Source organism: Leiobunum rupestre, chromosome 6 (assembly GCF_980474605.1).
Source record: "Leiobunum rupestre chromosome 6, qqLeiRupe1.1.hap1, whole genome shotgun sequence".
In the NCBI taxonomy this organism is placed as follows: Eukaryota; Metazoa; Arthropoda; class Arachnida; order Opiliones; family Sclerosomatidae; genus Leiobunum; species Leiobunum rupestre.
The window spans coordinates 4,794,046-4,814,119 of NC_143389.1; the positions used below are offsets into that span (position 1 = coordinate 4,794,046).

The 20,074-nt window shown below is 35.5% G+C and overlaps 2 protein-coding genes across 2 annotated transcripts; both read right to left on the reverse strand.

Moving 5' to 3' along the window:
- Window positions 1-3,507: 3,507 nt before the first annotated feature.
- On the reverse strand, window positions 3,508-3,882 carry LOC149938857 (uncharacterized). Its single transcript, XM_090179019.1, has one exon. It carries the CDS (start codon window positions 3,880-3,882, stop codon window positions 3,508-3,510), a length of 375 nt encoding a protein of 124 aa, XP_090035145.1.
- A 6,340-nt stretch (window positions 3,883-10,222) lies between these two features.
- LOC149938858 (uncharacterized) lies at window positions 10,223-14,118 on the reverse strand. The gene is made up of 4 exons (XM_090179020.1): window positions 13,824-14,118; window positions 12,761-12,975; window positions 11,893-12,176; window positions 10,223-10,427 (listed from the first exon to the last, which is right to left on the reverse strand). Exons 1-4 carry the CDS (start codon window positions 14,116-14,118, stop codon window positions 10,223-10,225), a joined length of 999 nt encoding a protein of 332 aa, XP_090035146.1.
- Between the last annotated feature and the right edge of the window lie 5,956 nt (window positions 14,119-20,074).

Consider the following 20,074-nt stretch of genomic DNA (forward strand, 5'->3'; position numbering starts at 1 on the left):
CAAACGAAGTAAACTAGATCCTAAAGGAGAAGAGACTGATTTCATTGGTTATCCGAACGGGGGGAAATGATATCAACTCGGGAATTTTCAAACTGATAAAGTATTCGTAAGCAGAGACGTCGTGTTTGACGAATGTTTTTACCCTCTCAAACGAAAAGAAGCGACAAACGTCAATCAAGGTGAACAATATGACGAAGAAATACTATTTGGAGAAGAAATACTAGAAGACGAAAAGATTGAATCCACTTCAATAACTCAATACGACGAAACTTATGCGAAAGAAGAAACATCCGCTGAAAAGCGGGGGAAGCAATCAACGCCGACAGAAGACATTGTGATTCATTCAGTAGCGCGAAACACCATTACTGAACCAAATCAAAAAGAAGATAAAACAAAAAGAACGGATTATCAGCGATGACCCACCAAGGAGATCAGAAAGGATAGCCGCGCGAGAGAAGAATGCTATTCGGCAAACCATACTCAAAGCCTAGATCCAGATCCTATTACCATTACACAGGCGATGTCAGGGAAAGATGCAGTTCAGGTAGAGATTGGTCATCTGAAAAATAACGTTACGTGTGAATTAGTACGACGACCAGCTAACAGGAACGTCATTGGTTCGAAATTGATTTTTACGAAGAAATACAATAACGACGGGACTCTGGAGCGGTACAAAGCGAGGCTAGTCGCAAAAGGGTTTTCGCAAATTCCCGGTATGGACTATATCGTTACCTACTCACCCGTTATTAAGATGAAATCGTTAAGAATACTGCTGGCTCTCGCGGCAAAATGGAATTGGCAAGATAGACAATTAGACGTAACGACGGCGTACCTGAATGGAACTCTCAAAGAAGAAATATAAATGGAGCAACCCGAAACGTATTCCGAAAAGGGAGAAGAAGACTGTGTTTGCAAGTTGTCCAAAGCTATATATGGATTAAAACAAGCTGGGCGTGAGTGGAATAGTTGTCTAGACAAGTTTCTCAAACAGTCAAATTTAACAAGATCGAAAGCTGATCCATGTATTTACTACAATCTGGAAGGAGGAATAATCATAGGCGTTTACGTCGATGAAACACCCTTGATCGTTAAAAACGATGAAATCGTTTTATACGAAAAATGAAAGAGGTCTTCGAGATACGCGACTTAGGAGAAGCAGATCATCTGCTTTCCATTCGTATCCAAAGAGAAGAAGACTGAGCAATATCGATAGATCAAACTAAATACGCCGAGGAAATTTTGTCGACTTTTGGAATGATCGATTCACGAGGCTTAACAACGCCATAGATCCAGGAGTTAAGTTAAGCTAAGTGTCAGACGAAAACTGGGCAGAAGAAGAACCCAAAAGTAAACATATTCCGTATCGCCAAGCTGTGGGAAGAATATTGTACCTAGCAGCACTTACGAGACCTTATCTAGCGTACGCGGCTACGTACTTAAGCCAATTTAACGAAAGACCAACGGAAGAACATTGGAAAAGCGTTAAACACGTGCTGCGTTACATCAAAAAGACCAAACACTTAAAGTTATCTTTCGAAGGTGGTGAAGGAGGATTAACAGCTTATTCAGATTGGGCAAGGGATAAAGTAGACAGAAAATCATTCAGTGGCTACATACTCACACTAGGCGGCGGCACAGCCGTATCAGGACGAAGTAGGAAGCAGAAAACCACAGCTCTCTCAACGGTAGAAGCCGAGTATCTTGCTATGTGTGAGGCGGCCAAGGAAGCGATTTGGTTGAAAACCCTGCTCACAGAAATAGCTGACGGAAAGCTATTCGAAGAACCCTCGCGAATCAACGTTGACGCTATGTGTCTGGCCAAAAACCAGATAGCTTCCGACAGAAGCAAGCACAGATTTAAGATATTTCTTCCTACGGGAAATGGTAGACGAGGGAAAGGTCGATTTCGAATATGTACCGACGGAAAGTAATTTAGCCGACATGTTGACGAAACCATTAGGAGCAGTTCACGTGAAAGAACACAGTGAACAACTGGGGTTGCACGAACCGTCAAGGGGAAGTGTTATAGACTAAAAGACCCGCTCTTTTTTAAATGTATGCTGGAATCGTGACATAGATACCGCCACGGTCTCAGTCAAAGGAACCTCAATTTTTATATAGATAGGCGGGGCTGGCCCACGAGGGGTTGGAGTGTGCAATTACTGGTGGCTTTACCGGGGAGTCGGGGCCCGGCTCTTGTAACCCAGCACGGGCGGCGGCGCACTGGGAGATGTTAGCTCCGTCCAAATGGTCCTATCTCCACCTCCGACTTCGGTCCGGTGTGGGCTGGTAACTGGGCTTCGGCCCAGGCTAACGGAGAGGGGCCGGGCAAACTGGCCGTTCGGCGGATTGCGTTGCCTGCTGTGGGGCTGCGGGCCTCCGTATGAGGGCACGGCGGACCCATCTCCCGGCCCTTTGGGGTTCCACCGGGATATCCGGTGCCAGCTGTGCCGGGTTATGCGGGCTGCCGTGTGCCCGCCGTTCCCCTTTAGGCGCTCCTTCCAATTGGCTGGGCTCTCTACCTTTATAGGTAGGGTGTCGGCTGGCGTTGCCAGAGCATCCGCTCTCATTCCCACTGCTGTGTGCAAAGTGGCGCGTTGGTCGGCCCATTGCTGCACCTTCTGCTGGGTTGAGCGGCTTGCGTCAAGGGTGCGACCATCAGTAGTAGGGTTCTGCTACCCATGCTGGTTTTGTCACCTATCTGGGCGTGTGGACGCTGGCGTAGGGCATTTGATGATGGACCTCCGGTGGTGTGGTTTCAATCTTACCGGTACACCGGGCTATAAATCTGATGGAGGTCTAGATAGGCGGGTCTCGATGAGTCAAAACTGAAAGTAAAAACTTTGTCTCTTTTCTCTGTTATAAAGTGTATCTCGCTTGAGTCTTTGTTGGTAATAAAAGCATTCTGTTATATCGTAACTCGCTCTTCAAACTTTTATTTAACTCATTTAGTTTTCTAACACTAGGGAATCTCTGGGGTTAGTTTTAGGAATAATCTTCATATTATTGAAGAACATCTTAGCTTCAGCGTTGCGTTTTACCATTTCGAAAACCGCACATTCGTAAATTTTAAAATTCCTATGATTTGGAAGGTTTTCTTCAATAAACTCTCAACGATCCAATTCTCATTTGGTAAATTTATTTAGACTAAATGTTTTTCCTAACACAGAGTTGAAATAAGAACTGGGAAAATGTGTAGGACATGCATGCCACAAATCACCCATCACATTTACAGGGTGTCTTAATTTGATCGGCCCAGGCGTTTTTCTCAAAAACTATAGTTGCTAGAAATGTTAAATTATCAGGATATACTTTATGAAAAAAAAAACAAGTTGGTACTACCCAAAAAGGTTTACGTCTCATGAAAAAGAGAGAGAAACCTATATAATTTGAAATGATCGTATGTCTGTAAACGGACTGATTTTTAAGCTAAATCCTTCAAAACATTTTTTTTGAGAAAATACAATTTACATAGGCCTAGTTCACGCGTCTTATTTTAAATGAGTTTCAATAATTCCACCGTCCGCTGCAATACAAATCCGTGCGATGAAGCATAATTTGAAACGAAGCACGGAGCATCTCGGGAGTTACGAGTTGGAACGCTGCGATGATTCTCTGCCGTAGATCTTTTTCGTTAGTGACAGGCGTTTTATACACTTCCTCCTTGACGAATCCCCACAGGAAAAAGTCCAGCGGTGCGAAATCTGGAAACCTTGGAGGCCATCGTACTGGACCGTTCTTGCCTATCCATCGCCCAGGGAACTCCTTGTTATGGTACTGCATGACGTGTCGTTCTTGGTTGGCAGGTGCACCGTCATGCTGGAACCAAAGGCGTGGGACGTCGACTAATGGCACATCTTCCAACTTGTCTGCAACTTCCATTTGTAAAAAGGGCAGGTAGTTGTGTCCATTGAGTCGACGCGGAATAAAAAATGTCCCAATAATGCGATCTCCCAGAAGGCCAGCCCAGACATTAAAACGGAGTTGTACCTGATTGTGGTGAGGAAATCCCCAGTGCGGATTTTCATCCCTTCACATGTGGTTATTTTGGCTGTTAAACTGACCGTCTCTCCCAAAGGAGCATTCGTCGGACCCAAGAATCAAACGGAGGAAATCTTCGTTTCCGTCGGCCATAGTACAAAACCAGTTACAGAAATCCAGCCGAAGTCGCTTATCACCATCGTAAAGTGCTTGGTGGAGCGTGGCACGAAATGGGTGATAGTTATGACGATCAAGGACACAGTGGCGGACTGGGTCTAATATTTTGGGCTGCCAGAAGACAAAGGGCCCCAGCTTAAACAACTATAACGCTATCATGTTTGAGGGGCCCACTTCATGAACGGTCCGTGGGGCCCACGTGCCATCGGGCAGGTTCACTCTATGGCCAGTCCGCCACTGCAAGGACACTCCAAACGTAGTACTTTGACAAGTCCAAATTAAAGCAGGCCATTCTTATGCTTGCTCGAGGGAAGCGACAAAGTAGGCGATTACTGTGTCTTCCATGTTGATGTTGTCATGGCCAGGTCCACGGAATCTGCGATTCACGTTGCCTTCGTTTTCAAAGTCACGGTCAGCACGGAGAACAGTGTGGCGATTAGGACGACTGTCAGGATACAACATTTGAAATAATCGACTCACTTCACGTGCATTTCGTTGATCATCCTGGACCGCTGTTCACAGGTATAGCGAGGCATCTTTTTATTTTACTGGAGTACGTTCAGAGAATGATTTTAAAACGAAGCTGTGTATCTTTAAATACTAAAATGGAGCCACACTTTAAGCGACAGAGTAGTGCAAAATAAAAAACACGTGGGAAATTGAATTGGCATAAAATAGACGGTTTCGTGGACTTCTTGCAACATTCTTGCCCCAAATAAGACGCGTGAATTCTGGAATTATACTATGTAAATTGTATTTTCTTTAAACATTTATTTAAAATAATTTGCCTTAAAAAACAGTCCCTTTTTATCTTTACAAACATTCGATCATTTTAAATTATGTACGTTTCTCTAACTTTCTTTTTCATGAGACGTTAGCCTTTTTGGGTAGTACCAACTTGTTTTTTTCATGACGTATTATTTCAATGAAAAATTGTCCGTTTTTGACCAAACCAATTTCCTTAATTGGACTGTAATGCAAAGATTAGTCCATTTAGAAAAGGGATCAAAAAGCTTAACCTAAAACAAATTTTGAAAAAATTAAATACTTACAAAAGCTCGTACCGATAGGTCTTCGAGCAAACAAAAGACGCGAAACTCGGACTAAATAGATCTTCGAGTGATAAAATTAATTAAATAAAATAAAATAGCTAGAATTTACAACACCTTGCGACTGAAGATATTGACGAGCCCGTATAACTGATTAAGACTATAATATTAAGTGTCTTCATATATCGGTTTTATCAAGTTATACCCGATTTTAGGCAATTAATCATAAAAACTTGCTGAGGGAACAGTAATAGTAATTGTAGGGAGCTGACGGTTGGCTCGCGTGGCATGAAAGGCTTGCCACCACCCTCCTACGCATTGTAACCCGGCCACCTGTTACTTGATCATGCACAAGCAACATTGCTTATGTGGTCGAAGATGGTGCCTTGGGTCTTAGCCTAGCTTATTATTATTAAAAAAAAATATTATTATTAATCAAATTTTACCAATTTTGATCAATTTTAATTAAAATTATTAATTTTGATAAAATTCAAACCACTTAATTCCATTTTATTAATTTTGATAAACTTCATTTATTATCGTCGATTTGGCGATTAGTTGGCAAATACAACTTTTTTTTATCTTTATATTTCGCTTTTCTCCATTTTTACCGATTCTGATAAATATTTACATATTTTCACCAAATTGACCAAAATTCATCAAAATATCATTAAATTAATTTCATTTGGCAATTTTTATATATTTTTTTGGTTTTGAAATTTTTTCAAAGGGGGAGGGACCCTTAGAAATGCTCAGATTCCCATGTTATTTTCACTGGGAAAATGTACATACTGTGTTGTCAAAAACATTTCGGTTGCCATGACAAAACTAATGCCCATTGCAACTTTTCCCTTGGTGAAATTTCATGATACCTAGTTTCAACAAAATCGGTGATTATCACCTCGGGTAGTCTCCTGGTAAGCGCCAGAAACTACTAAATGAACACATCAAAAGATATACACGTGTGGGGTCTCACAAATGCGGTAAGTTTGTCCTCGTTTGTAAGATAAAACCAAATCTTCAAGTGTGATATTTGTATTTACTCATGTGGAAAGAGATGCTATTTGTTTCAACACAAAATAACGCACTTAGCAGGGAATTTCTACCAATGTGAACATTGTAACTTCAGCTGCAAGCGGCAATTACCTTGAAAAAGCACGAATTGAAGCATATCATTAGGCAAATGAAAGAGAGGTCTGGCTTCGTGGTACTACAACGGCTAACAAATGATCAGATTAACTCTATTACTCCGAAACACAAGTGCGATGACGACATCAAAATTGATACAGACACAGCTGAGCCAATAAACGTCATTAATAATGAAAACATTCCTATTAACTTTAAACGCGAATATTGGGAAGGTGATGATGATGCGGACCAGAACTCCTGTGTTTCAAATCCCCAGGACCCCTTCTTTAAAAGTGAAATCGGTAATAAAGTCGATATGAGTCAAGAAAATCAAACGGAATGTTTTAAATTTCGTTTTCACGGCGACGAAGAAAAACCAGCTAACATAGTTAGTAATGTACCCAATCATAATCTCGTAAAACAAGAATATTTGGAACCTAACGACGCTGCTGATCAGAACGTCCATGATTCAAATCACCACGATCCCTTTACTGGAAATGAAATCGATATTAAAGTCGAAAACCAGCAAATCAGTCACGAAGAATGTTTTAAAATTGGTTTATCCGCATCAAAGAAGAGGCAGACAATTTAAATTCCAATGGCACCAATCCTAGTCTCGTAAAACGACAAAGTGACGATGTTGCAGATCAGAACTGCGTTGTTTGAAATCACGAGAACCCTTTAAATACGAGTTAAATACAGCGAATTTTGGTTTAGCTTCTACTTATTATTTATGACTACGCCACTAAATAACTTATTTATACGTGTATACAATTTTCTCGATCAACTACGGTGCTTCACATCAGTAGAAACGCTAACTTCCTGTTGCTGCTTGAGTTTCGTCTAAGCATTACATCTCTTCATATATCCCGTGGTAATTTTTAAAGGATGGTATATAACAACAATTGGTGAACCGACAGTGGACTCGATTGCGGCGATACACTTTTCGGCGTAAAAGGTTATTCCAAGACAATTATTATACATGTCATATTGAAATGTTATTAATTCCTTATTAAATTAAATTTTACTTTTAATTAATCGGCATTTTAAGGACTTGTACAAGCGGAAAATAGATTGAAAGTATGTTTAAATGGGAGAAAGGCTTAGGGAATGCCAACTGTCAGTAATATTATACTTTAGTAATGTAGTAGAGCTTCCGACGTGCTGAAATTTATGTATATCATTTGTTAACAAGGACTAAAACTTTGAGGAAAAAAACGAATTTTGGTTAAATTTAACATAAACGAAAACCAAACTTTAGATTACAATTTCAGGATAAAGTGTGTAGGGGGAAACCTACATTGAAAATTTCGATGACCTTAAACTATGTCTTCAAGGTCATCCAAAAACTATCTCGAGAACCGGAAGTGTTAGAAAGTTGGTTCCAATTAGAAAAGTTTTCCCCGTTACGTTTTAAGTCTCAATCGCGTGAACCCGATTGAATTCGACCAATAGTAAGTCGAGAAAAATTTTACCAGAATCACTAAGGTCGTAAAAGGGAAAATTGCAATAAAGCGCTAATAACTACAAAACAAGTCGTGCTACATTATCGAATTTTGCTAGACAACCCCATCATGGTGGGAGATTATAATATTTGGAAAATTGTATGACCTTGAACCATGTCTTCAAACCATTAGGTTTAGAGCAAAAATTTCAAATAAAAAGTTGTTCTTCGACACAATTTATGTATTATTAACTTGAACAACTTGGTAAATTATTCAGGGAAAATTTGGAAAAGTTAGGGAATTTGAAAGTGGCAAGCCTATGAAGAACCACATTATTTTCCCTAAAAATAGTAAAACTTTAACGGGTTATAACGGAATCTTAAATATATTTACTTCTAGCATGAATATTTTTAGAATATCGGTATCGTCCAATATAGACTTAAACGAAGTCGATATTGGCCGATACCGGTATTCAAAAAATATTTGCAGGAAAAACATTTAAAAATAATAAAACACTCGATTAACTACCTTATGATAATAAATTATTGCCACAACCTTACATTTCCCTTTGAAAAGGCAAGTCCTTCCGGTTGTACTAAACAGTCTCACTATCAACACTGGATGTAGGTGCCGATGGATGTAGGTGCCGATAGATATATTCTAGCAAGGCTGGCGAGAATTGGGAATCGTTCTATATTGGCACGCCACCATTCGAAAACATTGCTTGTCTTGGGGATTAGAAGAACGTTTTAAGAGTGATGGGCCGCGCCACGTACGCCAGTCTTCAGAATCTACACGTAGACCGTTTTTTTAGACGGGGGTTTCGAGTGTAAACGTTTTACCGGTAAATGATTTGCTCAAAATATTAAAAAAAGGGAATCGTTGGTAGCCAAGTATTTTGTAGCAGGGACATATTTCCGTTACAGTTGTTGCGTTTCATTTTACAATAAGCTTGGTCAGAAATCGAACGAATCGCGGTGCATCGTAATATTAAACCCCAAGGCTTAGAGTTATCTCTTATTACTTTCATATTATTGCCGCAGACTGGACACGGAATATTTTCTTCTTGACTAAGCCAGTGACGAATGCGAATATTTTACCCATCCATTGATTATATCCCTCAAAGTAGTATCCCCAGTTTAGTTCATCTCTAACACTCATTTAATAAACTTGAAATGAAGTAGCCCAAGGGCTTAATCGCACGACTATCGCATCCAATTAAATGGTATTTTTTAAAATATTACCTCAGAACGGTCGGACTCGAGTAGCAATGCTTTAGAATCTGTAGCAATTATGGAAAAAGGCAGTGGTGATTTAAATTGCTGAAAAATGACAAAATAAATGAGGTGAACTTGCCAGATCAACAATAGGTATATCAAGTGATCGCATTGGAAGTTTTAGGCGAATGAGCCTAAAAAAGTTTGGCTGTTATAGTTTACGCTTGCTTTTGGTCTGAAATCGAATAACCGATTATAAAAAGAAGGTTCTTTCGGGTTAATTATTGAATTAAAAAAAACTTAGTAATGAAACACTCGATTTATTATCATTAAACCTGAAATGCCATTTAAATAAACTTCACCACCCAAAACCCTGATCCGTCTTAGATTGTTGATTTTCACCAATGAAAACACCAAATTTCAATAAGCTAAACTTACCCGAAGATAAGCTGAATCTATCCGATAAAAACCTAAGACTACCCAAAAATTTACTAAAAAAGGCTTAGTACAGTGTTAAAGGCAGTGTATATTACCTGAATCACATTTAATATTAATATTATAGTAAGATAATTCCCTTTTGTTAGCACTGCTCCCGTTAGGTGAGCGAATAAATATAAAATTACTTATGAACCGTTAATAGGGCTATGCTTGCTGAACCTACCCGTAAATTAATTATTATATGCTAATTACGTGGTTAAAGGCTGCGTACATAACCAGTTGGATGGTCACAACAGCATTCTGTCTCAAAGTAGATACTACATTTCGTCCCTGACCGCTAGACTGAGAGGGTAATCTGCATTATATCAGATATCTTTAAAGTTCTGAAAGTTGCTGATATTATAATTTCTCCTTTTAAAAGCGCCGAAAACAAGTTATATACATAACAAATCCTGCTATAGAACGATCAGGCTCTAAAGGAAAAATCGAATAGTTAGTCCAAAAACCTAGGAAACCCACGATACCTTCCGATATTCGTTTAATTTGGCCTAAAATAAAGAAAATGATTAAAATAATCATATTTAAATATTTATTTAGAGCAGACTTTTTCAACAAATGACATGCTACTTATAAGAAAATCCTAACACAGCGTCCACCTGAGATCCGTCAAACATTCGGGCATTTAAAGATGTCCGATGGGTTGAGATTTACAAAGCTTCGCTCTATTTGTATCTACGATTTTTTAAATATAATATTGCATATAAAATTTTTAAATATAATATTTAATTTAGTATTTCCAGTACAATTGTCTAACTTCACAAATTACTGACAATAAGATTCCAATCGCGTAAATGACGAAAACTGGTATGAGATCTACGACGCTGAGAGGGTCTGGAGGATAATCTGCATCGAGAGCCACAGTCCTCCTTAACTGAAAGACAAGGCTTCTCTCCGATGGTGCCAACTGTTCAGTTTCCACAAATCTGCAAATTCTAGACAGAAGTATCATTTATTATTTCACGCCATAACAAATATGTCTTAAATGAAATCACTAAGATTTTGATATTTTTTAAATCGGATAAAATTAGAAAAACCTTTCTATAAATTTAATATGTCATTTTAAAGGTAGGGTTATTGGGTTTGATAATAGGAATTTTCAACTTAATAAAAATAATGCTACGGCCGAGAAGTGATTGTATTAGAAAATAACTGCACCTATATTTTATAATTTTTCGTTGAATTTTAATGTCTTTCTATTTCCTTTATTTTAACTAATTTATTAAATTTTCAACGCCATCCTATAATTTCCTCAATTTAAGCATTTTCATATAATTTCCTTAATTACACAATTTTCTTATAAGATAATTAATTACTTCATATTATTTGAAGCTAATATTTTTCTGTTATGTTCATATATTTTCTTTTTACCACCTGAGCTTATAAATTTCTTTATTTCGACTTCAATTTTCTCTTTCCTATAAAAATGTTTTTTTTCCCCCTATTCTATGTTCACCCTCTTACTACGTGTAAGCTTTGCAGAAAAACTTGGTTTGCCAAATTTTATTTCAAAACAAATATTCATCTTGATTTAATCAAAGAAGTTTGTAACAACCAGATGGCGGCTTGAGCAGAAATTACAATATGTTACATTTATTTTGGTTAACACATTTTATGAAAGTATTTTGAACGAGTATTCAAATGTCTTGATCAGAATTTGATCTAATTTTCATTTGTCTTAAGGGGGAAGTCAGCTATAACTCTACGACACTCCCTAATTCTACAATTATTAAGATATTTAACCTCGGTTTTTTGCATAATTTTGTTAGAAACCTTAACTAGTCAATGATTGAAGATTTATATTCGAATTTATTTTTAATATTTAATTTTAAATATTTTACAAACTATAATATTTGGAAACTGGCGGCCTTGAAAAAAAGCTTAACTAGTGGATCGATTTTTAAAATTAAAACTGCTCTCCATAGGTTTGACATAAATCTAGTTTAAGATTGAAAATGACACCGCTAGCTCAAGGAATTAATTTTATATCAATTAAAACCGTATTTTTGAGTAGTTAGCCTATCTGACGCGAGAAGTCGCTACGTTCTTGATGAGCAACTTTCTTAAAAAATAGTAAAATTCAAATGTAACGAGCTAAAGTATCGTTTTATTCCGCGAGTCAATATTTCAGCGCGAGTACGTTTTTAAATGCGCGCGTGCTGCTTTCAACTTGAACAATACAATAAGCTTAACTTAATCACGTGAAATTGAAATAAAAATATTTTTATGACAACACCCGCAAGAGACGTGTTTCAGCGCCATCTCTTATTTTTCCCAGAAACACAAACCACTTACTTCCGCCTTAACGGTTATATCGATAAAACCAGGTTATTAAACAAGTTCTAAAACGTAGAAGGTTAACTAAAATTGTTAATACGTTTATCACGGCATTAAAATTACCTTTTATTGATGATTTCTCTAAGAGTCAATGATATGTTTTTTGGAAAAAATAAAATAATTGACGCTGGTAAGTATCGCATGTCTCCAATTCTGAGTTTTCTCGGATCGTCTGTAGTGTTTTGCAAAAGATCCCTCAAGTTTTCGATGACGTCGATTATGACGTACTTTTCGTGGAGAATAGCATCGAATAACGATCCGTTGTAAAAGCACTCGTCGTAGAGCTCGTCCTCCATTACTTCAATTTTATCTGACAGACTCCTGTACATAGGGTCATATCTAACCATCTAAAACATTTCAGGCTATTGAAATATTATCTTACAAGTTTCTCTGGCTGACGGCACTTTACCTATGGCTGCGATCTATATTTCTGACAACCCCTGCTAAAGCTTTATTTTTTTGCTTGAACTGACTTTCCTACGAGCCCGAGAGGCTTACGGGTCTTCGTTTACAAACACCTGATCTCTTTTAATTTAATGATTTTGTTATCGAATATTTTAAATGTCAGTAATAATAAATATAATTCAGCTAGCGAATATTAATACCCTTAATTCCGATTGTGGTTTAAGAATGTTTTGGAATTCTTAGGAATGATCTATTGCTAAATTTTATCTCTTTCTAATTTCCGAACAGAATATCCAATGTTCTTTTTCAAGCTAACAGGGCAGCGTCAGTGTGCGAGTTTCAAAACTACTGGAGACACGTGAAGCAAGCAGAGTGGTTTCAGTTTACGATACCCAAAACGTCTGAGGGTACGCGAAAAAATTATGAAATACCCAGCTAATCAGAGAGTAGTAGACAATCGACCAAAAAGAAATAAGTTGGCATCTGTTACAGTATTAATAAAGAAAAGTGTGATCTTTTACATTACATTTTGAAAAAATTCCAAAGAGCCAGCACTTCTGTAAGACAATATTTTAAATGGCTTTCCAATGAGATCTTCAAATTGGTCAATTCCTTGTCCGATTAGCGTCGCGTAACCGGCTTGAAAATTACCGTTGTAAAATGCCACCATAAAAAATGTTTCAGCTATCAACATGGCAAACAAAAACCGTCCTCGATAGGTACTTGGAATCTTTGATCTGGCTGCAAATTAAAAGTATTTTAGTTACAATCAAAAACATTGATTATTATTTTTTGATAAATATAAAAACTAGATTAAGAAGCACATTCTAATTAACATGTGATTTTGCGAAGAAAGCGTTTGTTGTAAAGTGAATTACCCCCTTTTGGACCATTCTTATTGAAAGGGTTAATGTTCATTTTTATCGGTCACCAAGAGGTATTTCAATTTGTTATATCCTAAATTTTAAGGGTATTTGGTGTTAAGTTTTAACAATTTAAGTTATAATTTATAAGTATATTTTTATTTCGGGCGCAATTAAATTGAATCTAATCGCATAAATATTAAATATGGGATTGCCCATTTTAAGAGGGGTCGGTTTTCAACAAATAAAAATCCTTATTTGCTGGGTTTGACCAACAGACCATTTTAGCAATGAATTAAAACTACGGCAGTTAACTAAAAGGAGACAATTTTATCCCCATTTTCTAATTTGAAGTAAAGTTAAAAGTTAGTTTTATTTGTAAAGCTAAAGTTGATAAAGCCCGCCCCAATTTTTTCGTTTAGGAGGCACGTACGAAATTGAACGAGCCCTTACATATTGAAATATTAAGCAGCGCGCGCTTTGAAATATAGCCCTTTTACAAGTATGTCCTGACCACCTGTATTACTACTTCTAAGCAAATCGCTGAAACAGTTTTATTTAAGCGTTTATTGCTTCAGAAACTTTTCGATATCGAACTACCTTAATATACTAACGTCGTAAGTGAGTATTAGCTTGCCGCATGTGTTTGAATAGAGTGATGTTCGGAAACCTTTTTGTCGTGAAAAAGGATATTTGGTCTGTATAATAATGATCAAAAACCCTTACGTTTCAGCAAAAGACTAGCAAAATTTTGCCACAAATTCTCGCAACAGTTTTTGAAGCTCAACATTTCTTTTAGTGTCTTAGATTCCACAATATTCATCGTCACCGCCAGGAGGACCAAGGAACCGATGACGCAGAGGAATGAAGCGCGGCTGAGGCTGATGTAAACTGAGTAAAGAGGCTCCATGTAAGCCGCACCGTGGATAGCCAGTATCGAAGTATACGCTGTTTCGACTGCATTCGTTAGTTCATATCGATTACGGTTGAATTTGCTAGCAACAAATCTTTCAAAAACCATATTCGCTTCCTGTAATGAACTACCTCTTTTAAAATGTGTGACCGAACGGATTTAAATTTCCATTCGTCAAAAATTCTATGACAACCCAAAGTGAGTCTTACAAGCAAACAGTATGACTTGAACGTGAATTGTTTTGTACGAATTCCAAAATTATTTACCATGCATCATTTATTTTTATTTCATTTCAATCTTTTACATGGCCAACTGGGTAAGAGCTACATCAGTAGCTTTGGTTTGGCCCTTAACGTGAAATCGATGTGTATCTGGCCAAGTGGTATCGAAATATTAGCTAATAATTGACTATTCGTTAAATGTTGCTCTGAAATGTATTATCGTGTTCCATATTTCAAATTGATCTCCCTTTGAGTTTGATAATCAATTGCATCATAATAAATATATAGCATTGCGTAGTAGCGTATCTTATCTATCTATAGGATATATTAATCTTAAATAGAAATTAAGTTATAAGTTACAAGTTACAAGTTTAATAGCGCACCACAATAATTTTTTTAAACAAATAAAAACTGTTTAGAGACCACTAGTTTCGCGTTTTAACAGGTTCATCATCAGGTCGGAATAATGAAAGGTAAGGCAAACTGCGTCGGTGTAGATGCTGGGACCGTCGTCTCTATTTAAAATTCGATGTTTTTCATTATATCAATAGTTTCGCGTACATTGAGTTTCGTATAGTTATCTAACATTGAGATGATTCTAATTTGTTTAAAATCCTTAACGTGGGCAGAATGATGGGCAATGTTTTCCGCAAAGGCTGAAGAATAATCAATAAAGGCATGATTACCACAAGAGCAGACAAAGGAGGCTGTATTGTTTTGATTGATGAAGCAGAGAATTATAGACGGTTGTTTGATCTACTCAAAGACTCCACTACTTTCACTGAAAATAAACACGATCCCACCTTCACTTTCCAAAAAACAAGGTCCAATCCTGTGTATCCCTAGAAGACAAGACTAAAACCAATTCTTAGCTACACACTTTCCAGACCCTAGACTATACGCTCTACCAAAAATTCATATACCAATATTTAAAGTTCGACCAATAGTCGATAGCATCAACTCTTCGAAGTCCAACGCATACAATAGCAAAATATTAAAAAAAAAATATTTCATATATAAGCTGCAAGTACGCTCACTGGGTTAAGAATTCCAAAGCTATGTTAGATGACCTTCAAAATTTTGACATTGGTCAAAATGGTGCTTTTGTCTCTTTGGATGTGGTTTCTATGTTTACCAGAGTTCCAGTAGACGGCGGGCCATCGCCACTTTAAAAGGCGAACTATTACATGAAAAAATTAACATTTTGATACTTCTTTGACCTCAAAACCTGGTCGAAATATAAGTTACGAACCAATTTTTTACAGTCAATAATATGTTATATATATAAAAAATCTAGCCTAGCTATGAGTAGCCCCTGCGTCTTTCTTGACTACTAAATAATTTAGACCCGAACATACAATTCACTATTGAACTAGAAAACTACAATGAAATTGCATTTTTAGGTATTTTAGTTTCCAGATGGAACAACCAATGTTTTTCCTAAGCACTTTTCTGTATCAATGATCCAAATACGAAATCTTACCAAGCTCTTTCTCAGAAATTTATTGCTGTTTACTCTTTTATCAACCGCTCGTCAATTGTGTGTTCAAATGAGTCTTCCACCAATAGAGGTTTTAACGCGTTCCATTTCATAAGAGGTATTGATCGCGGTTTATATCGCAATAAAATCACAAGTCAAACTACCCTAGATAGACCCTTGAAGTCTAAAAACTGTTTCTTATCTCCTTTACTATATATATATATATATATATATATATATATAGTCATAGTAATATATATATATATATATAGTCATAGTAATATATATATATATATATAGTCATAGTAATATATATATATATATATAGTCATAGTAATATATATATATATATATATAGTCATAGTAATATATATATATATATATATAGTCATAGTAATATATATATATATATATAGTCATAGTAATATATATATATATATATAGTCATAGTAATATATATATATATATATAGTCATAGTAATATATATATATATATAGTCATAGTAATATATATATATATATAGTCATAGTAATATATATATATATATATATAGTCATAGTAATATATATATATATATATAGTCATAGTAATATATATATATATATATAGTCATAGTAATATATATATATATATATATAGTCATAGTAATATATATATATATATATATATATATAGTCATAGTAATATATATATATATAGTCATAGTAATATATATATATATATATAGTCATAGTAATATATATATATATATATAGTCATAGTAATATATATATATATATAGTCATAGTAATATATATATATATATATAGTCATAGTAATATATATATATATAGTCATAGTAATATATATATATATATAGTCATAGTAATATATATATATATATATATAGTAATAGTAATATATATATATATATAGTCATAGTAATATATATATATATATAGTCATAGTAATATATATATATATATATAGTCATAGTAATATATATATATATATATATAGTCATAGTAATATATATATATATATATATAGTCATAGTAATATATATATATATATATAGTCATAGTAATATATATATATATATATAGTCATAGTAATATATATATATATATATAGTCATAGTAATATATATATATATATAGTCATAGTAATATATATATATATATATATATATATATATATATATATATATATATATATATATATATATATATATATATATATATATATATATATATAGTCATAGTTACGGGCGCGAGGGTCGCGTGGCTTTTGTTTACGTACGCTGCGATTCGCGTTTTCGCATCGAGTCGGCTTTGATTTCCGATTTGGTTTTTAAATTCTTTAATAGAAATGTCAGTTTATAAAAATGCTTAAAATCTGTCGCCCCCGAGAGTTGGGCCGTGATTGTCCAACACGCAATACACCCGAAATTGTATCTCTTTCCGCCGCGGATTTCGGAGAGGGGGGGATCGTGCGGGGTAGTATCAGGTGGCTCTATTTTGGGGGAAAGGGTACCATGGAAATTATCGCATGGGAAAAAAGGGGAGGGGGCCTTACGGGGTGAGGTCGACTATGGTGTAAAGGGTACCTCGGAAATTATCGCATGGGAAAAAAGGGAGGGGGCCTTACAGCGGTGGTTTGACTATGGGGTAAAGGGTGCCACAGAAATTCTCGCATGGGTAAAAGGGGGAGGGTGCCTTAGTGCGGTGGTTCGACTATGGGGTAAAGGCTGCCACGGAAATTCTCGAATGGGTAAAAGGGGTTGCCTCGAAACACACAACTAGCTTATTTCTAAAACAAGTTATGTAAAACAATTCAGTTTCGGTAATGCTCATTTAAATTTCAAAACGGTTCTATCACGATACCCATTGCGGTCCTCGGTGCCCATAAATTTGGGAATTTGATTTTTTCGAAACCGCTGAGACCTTATATGTAAATGTTACGTCCGTTCAGGAGGTATAATATTTTCCCCATAGCGATGCCCATTGGGTCCCTTGCGGACCACACATTTGGCTGATGTGTAACTGATAGTACGTGAGAAATGTTTTCAGCCAAGCTAATTTCAAAACCATTTTCAAACCAATTAACAAAATTAATCATTTTTAACTCCACTTAAAGACAATATCCTTATAACTTGTTGGTTTGGTGTCTACCAAATAATGGTTCCTGTAATTCTGTATACATCGGTCAAACCAAACGCTACGTAAAATTCCGCATAAATGAGCATAAAAAGAAGGAAACAAGAAAAAAGCCTATTCCTCAGTCTTGGCTGAACACATTGCCCACCACGCCCAACACATTGATTTTAGATAACTATACGAAACTCAATGTACGCGAATCTTTTGAAATAATGAGAAATGAAAAAAACGTCAATTATCAAATAGAGATGGCGGACCCAGAAGCTACACCGATGGACTTTGAGGGAGAAAAATTGGCCTCTGTCCACCAGGGGTCGCTTGACCAAGCCGTCAGCGAAGTTTGTCTTACCCTTCATTATTCAGACCTGATGATGTGCCTGTTAAAACACGAAACAAGTCGTCTCTAAACGGTTTTTAATTGTTAAAAAAAATTGTTTTATTGCGTAATTAAAGTTGTAACTTTTAACTTAGTTGTTAAAAACGATTACTTTTATAAGTAATTTATTTAAATAATTATTTATTACCCCTTTGAACATTTGGTCGTTGAGCCAATCCGATTCGTTCACTTTATTTTCTGGAGCCGTTATATATTTTAACCTTAAAAAAATTTCAATTAACATAACGGTTTGAGTAATAATAATAATAATAATAATCAGCTAGGCTAATACCCAAGGCACCACTTTAGGCTTAAGTCATCTAGCGACTTTTAAAGCCATTAGTTCAGGGGGTAACATCTGTGCTTTTTACTGAACATTATTGTTGTATTAAAATACGATTCCTTGATTTATAATTTTAATGAACCTAAAATTCATAAAATAAAAACTTTCGGGTAAAAATTGTTTTATTTTTAATCAAATATACTTCTGAATTGGACAAAGAGTAAGTTAATTTGGATAAAGTTACATATTCACATTTGATTTATCAGATCTCCCACGTCATCTTTAGCCCAAAAGATCATGGAACATCATCGATTACTTGTTATTTTTTTAGGTTGAGTACTCGAACTCGACGTCGAATAAGTAATTGGACAATACTCATCTATTATCGAGTATGAAAAAATTGCACAGTTGGGTACTCGATTACTCGAACAAGCTGCTCTAAGTTTAAAAAGGGGTTTTTGCAACTTTTTGGAGTGGCAATAATAAACTGTACCTACAAGACGTACAAACAACAAATGCTTTGAATGATCTTGGAGATGGATCAAGGTTTCTAATACGTAGGGCGCCTGCGCAGTTTTTCTATAAACAATATAATTAAGTTTTGATTTTGGTTTGGAGTGCCACTTTGATGTCTCTTCACGAGTTCGGATGTCAGCCGGCGTTAGGACTCAGGAGTCTAAACTTCCTAAGCAATATACGGACAGACGGTACAATAATAATAAAAAAAATTATATTGTTTTGTTATTTTACTATTAATTACTATAATTAGGCTAGTTTCCTAATAAACTATTATTTTATATCCCACTAGCCACTGTAACGTTACTAAAGTTTTGGAAACTGTGGTTCGTTTATATTAAAATAATATTTTTCAGCATTGAAAGTTAGTTATAACACAACTCGTAAAAAATATTACTCGAGGTTTTTTTATGAATTACTTGACTCGAATGAGAGAAAACTTCGCCTTAATCAAGTACTCGATTACTCGACTCGAATACTCGATGAAAAAAATTCGTACTTGATACCTGACTCGATTGCGTATTTAGCCACTACTCGTAAAGCCCTACCAGGTTCTGTTTCTTTTCTACCACAATAAATATGTGTGTGATTGCTTCGTGAAGATAATGTATGTGATATTATTCAAAATAAATTAAAGGTGTTTACATTTCCTTGAAAATAAAATGTTTTACAACTTATTGTATATATTTAAAACGTTTGCTTAAGACACTTTTTAAACATTTTGTTCTGTGTTTTAGAATACTCGCAACCCAACCTGGATTTAACTCTGACATCCCTAATAGTACCTTGTTCTCTTTTTTTCTTAAAATTCTAGAGTATACTACAGCTCTGTTTCACTATATTATTAAGAAAATCAAACAGATAAATTTTAAGGTAAGCCTTTAAAGAACGTAATTTTAACGGGTTACTAAAAATAATATTTGAGTCATATATAAATAATGTATTGTATTAAAGTCTTTTAAAGATACAATTGAACTAATGGTATTCTAATGCAAATATGATTGAAAAAAATCATTCAACTATTTAAAATAAAATTTTTCTCGCTCTGT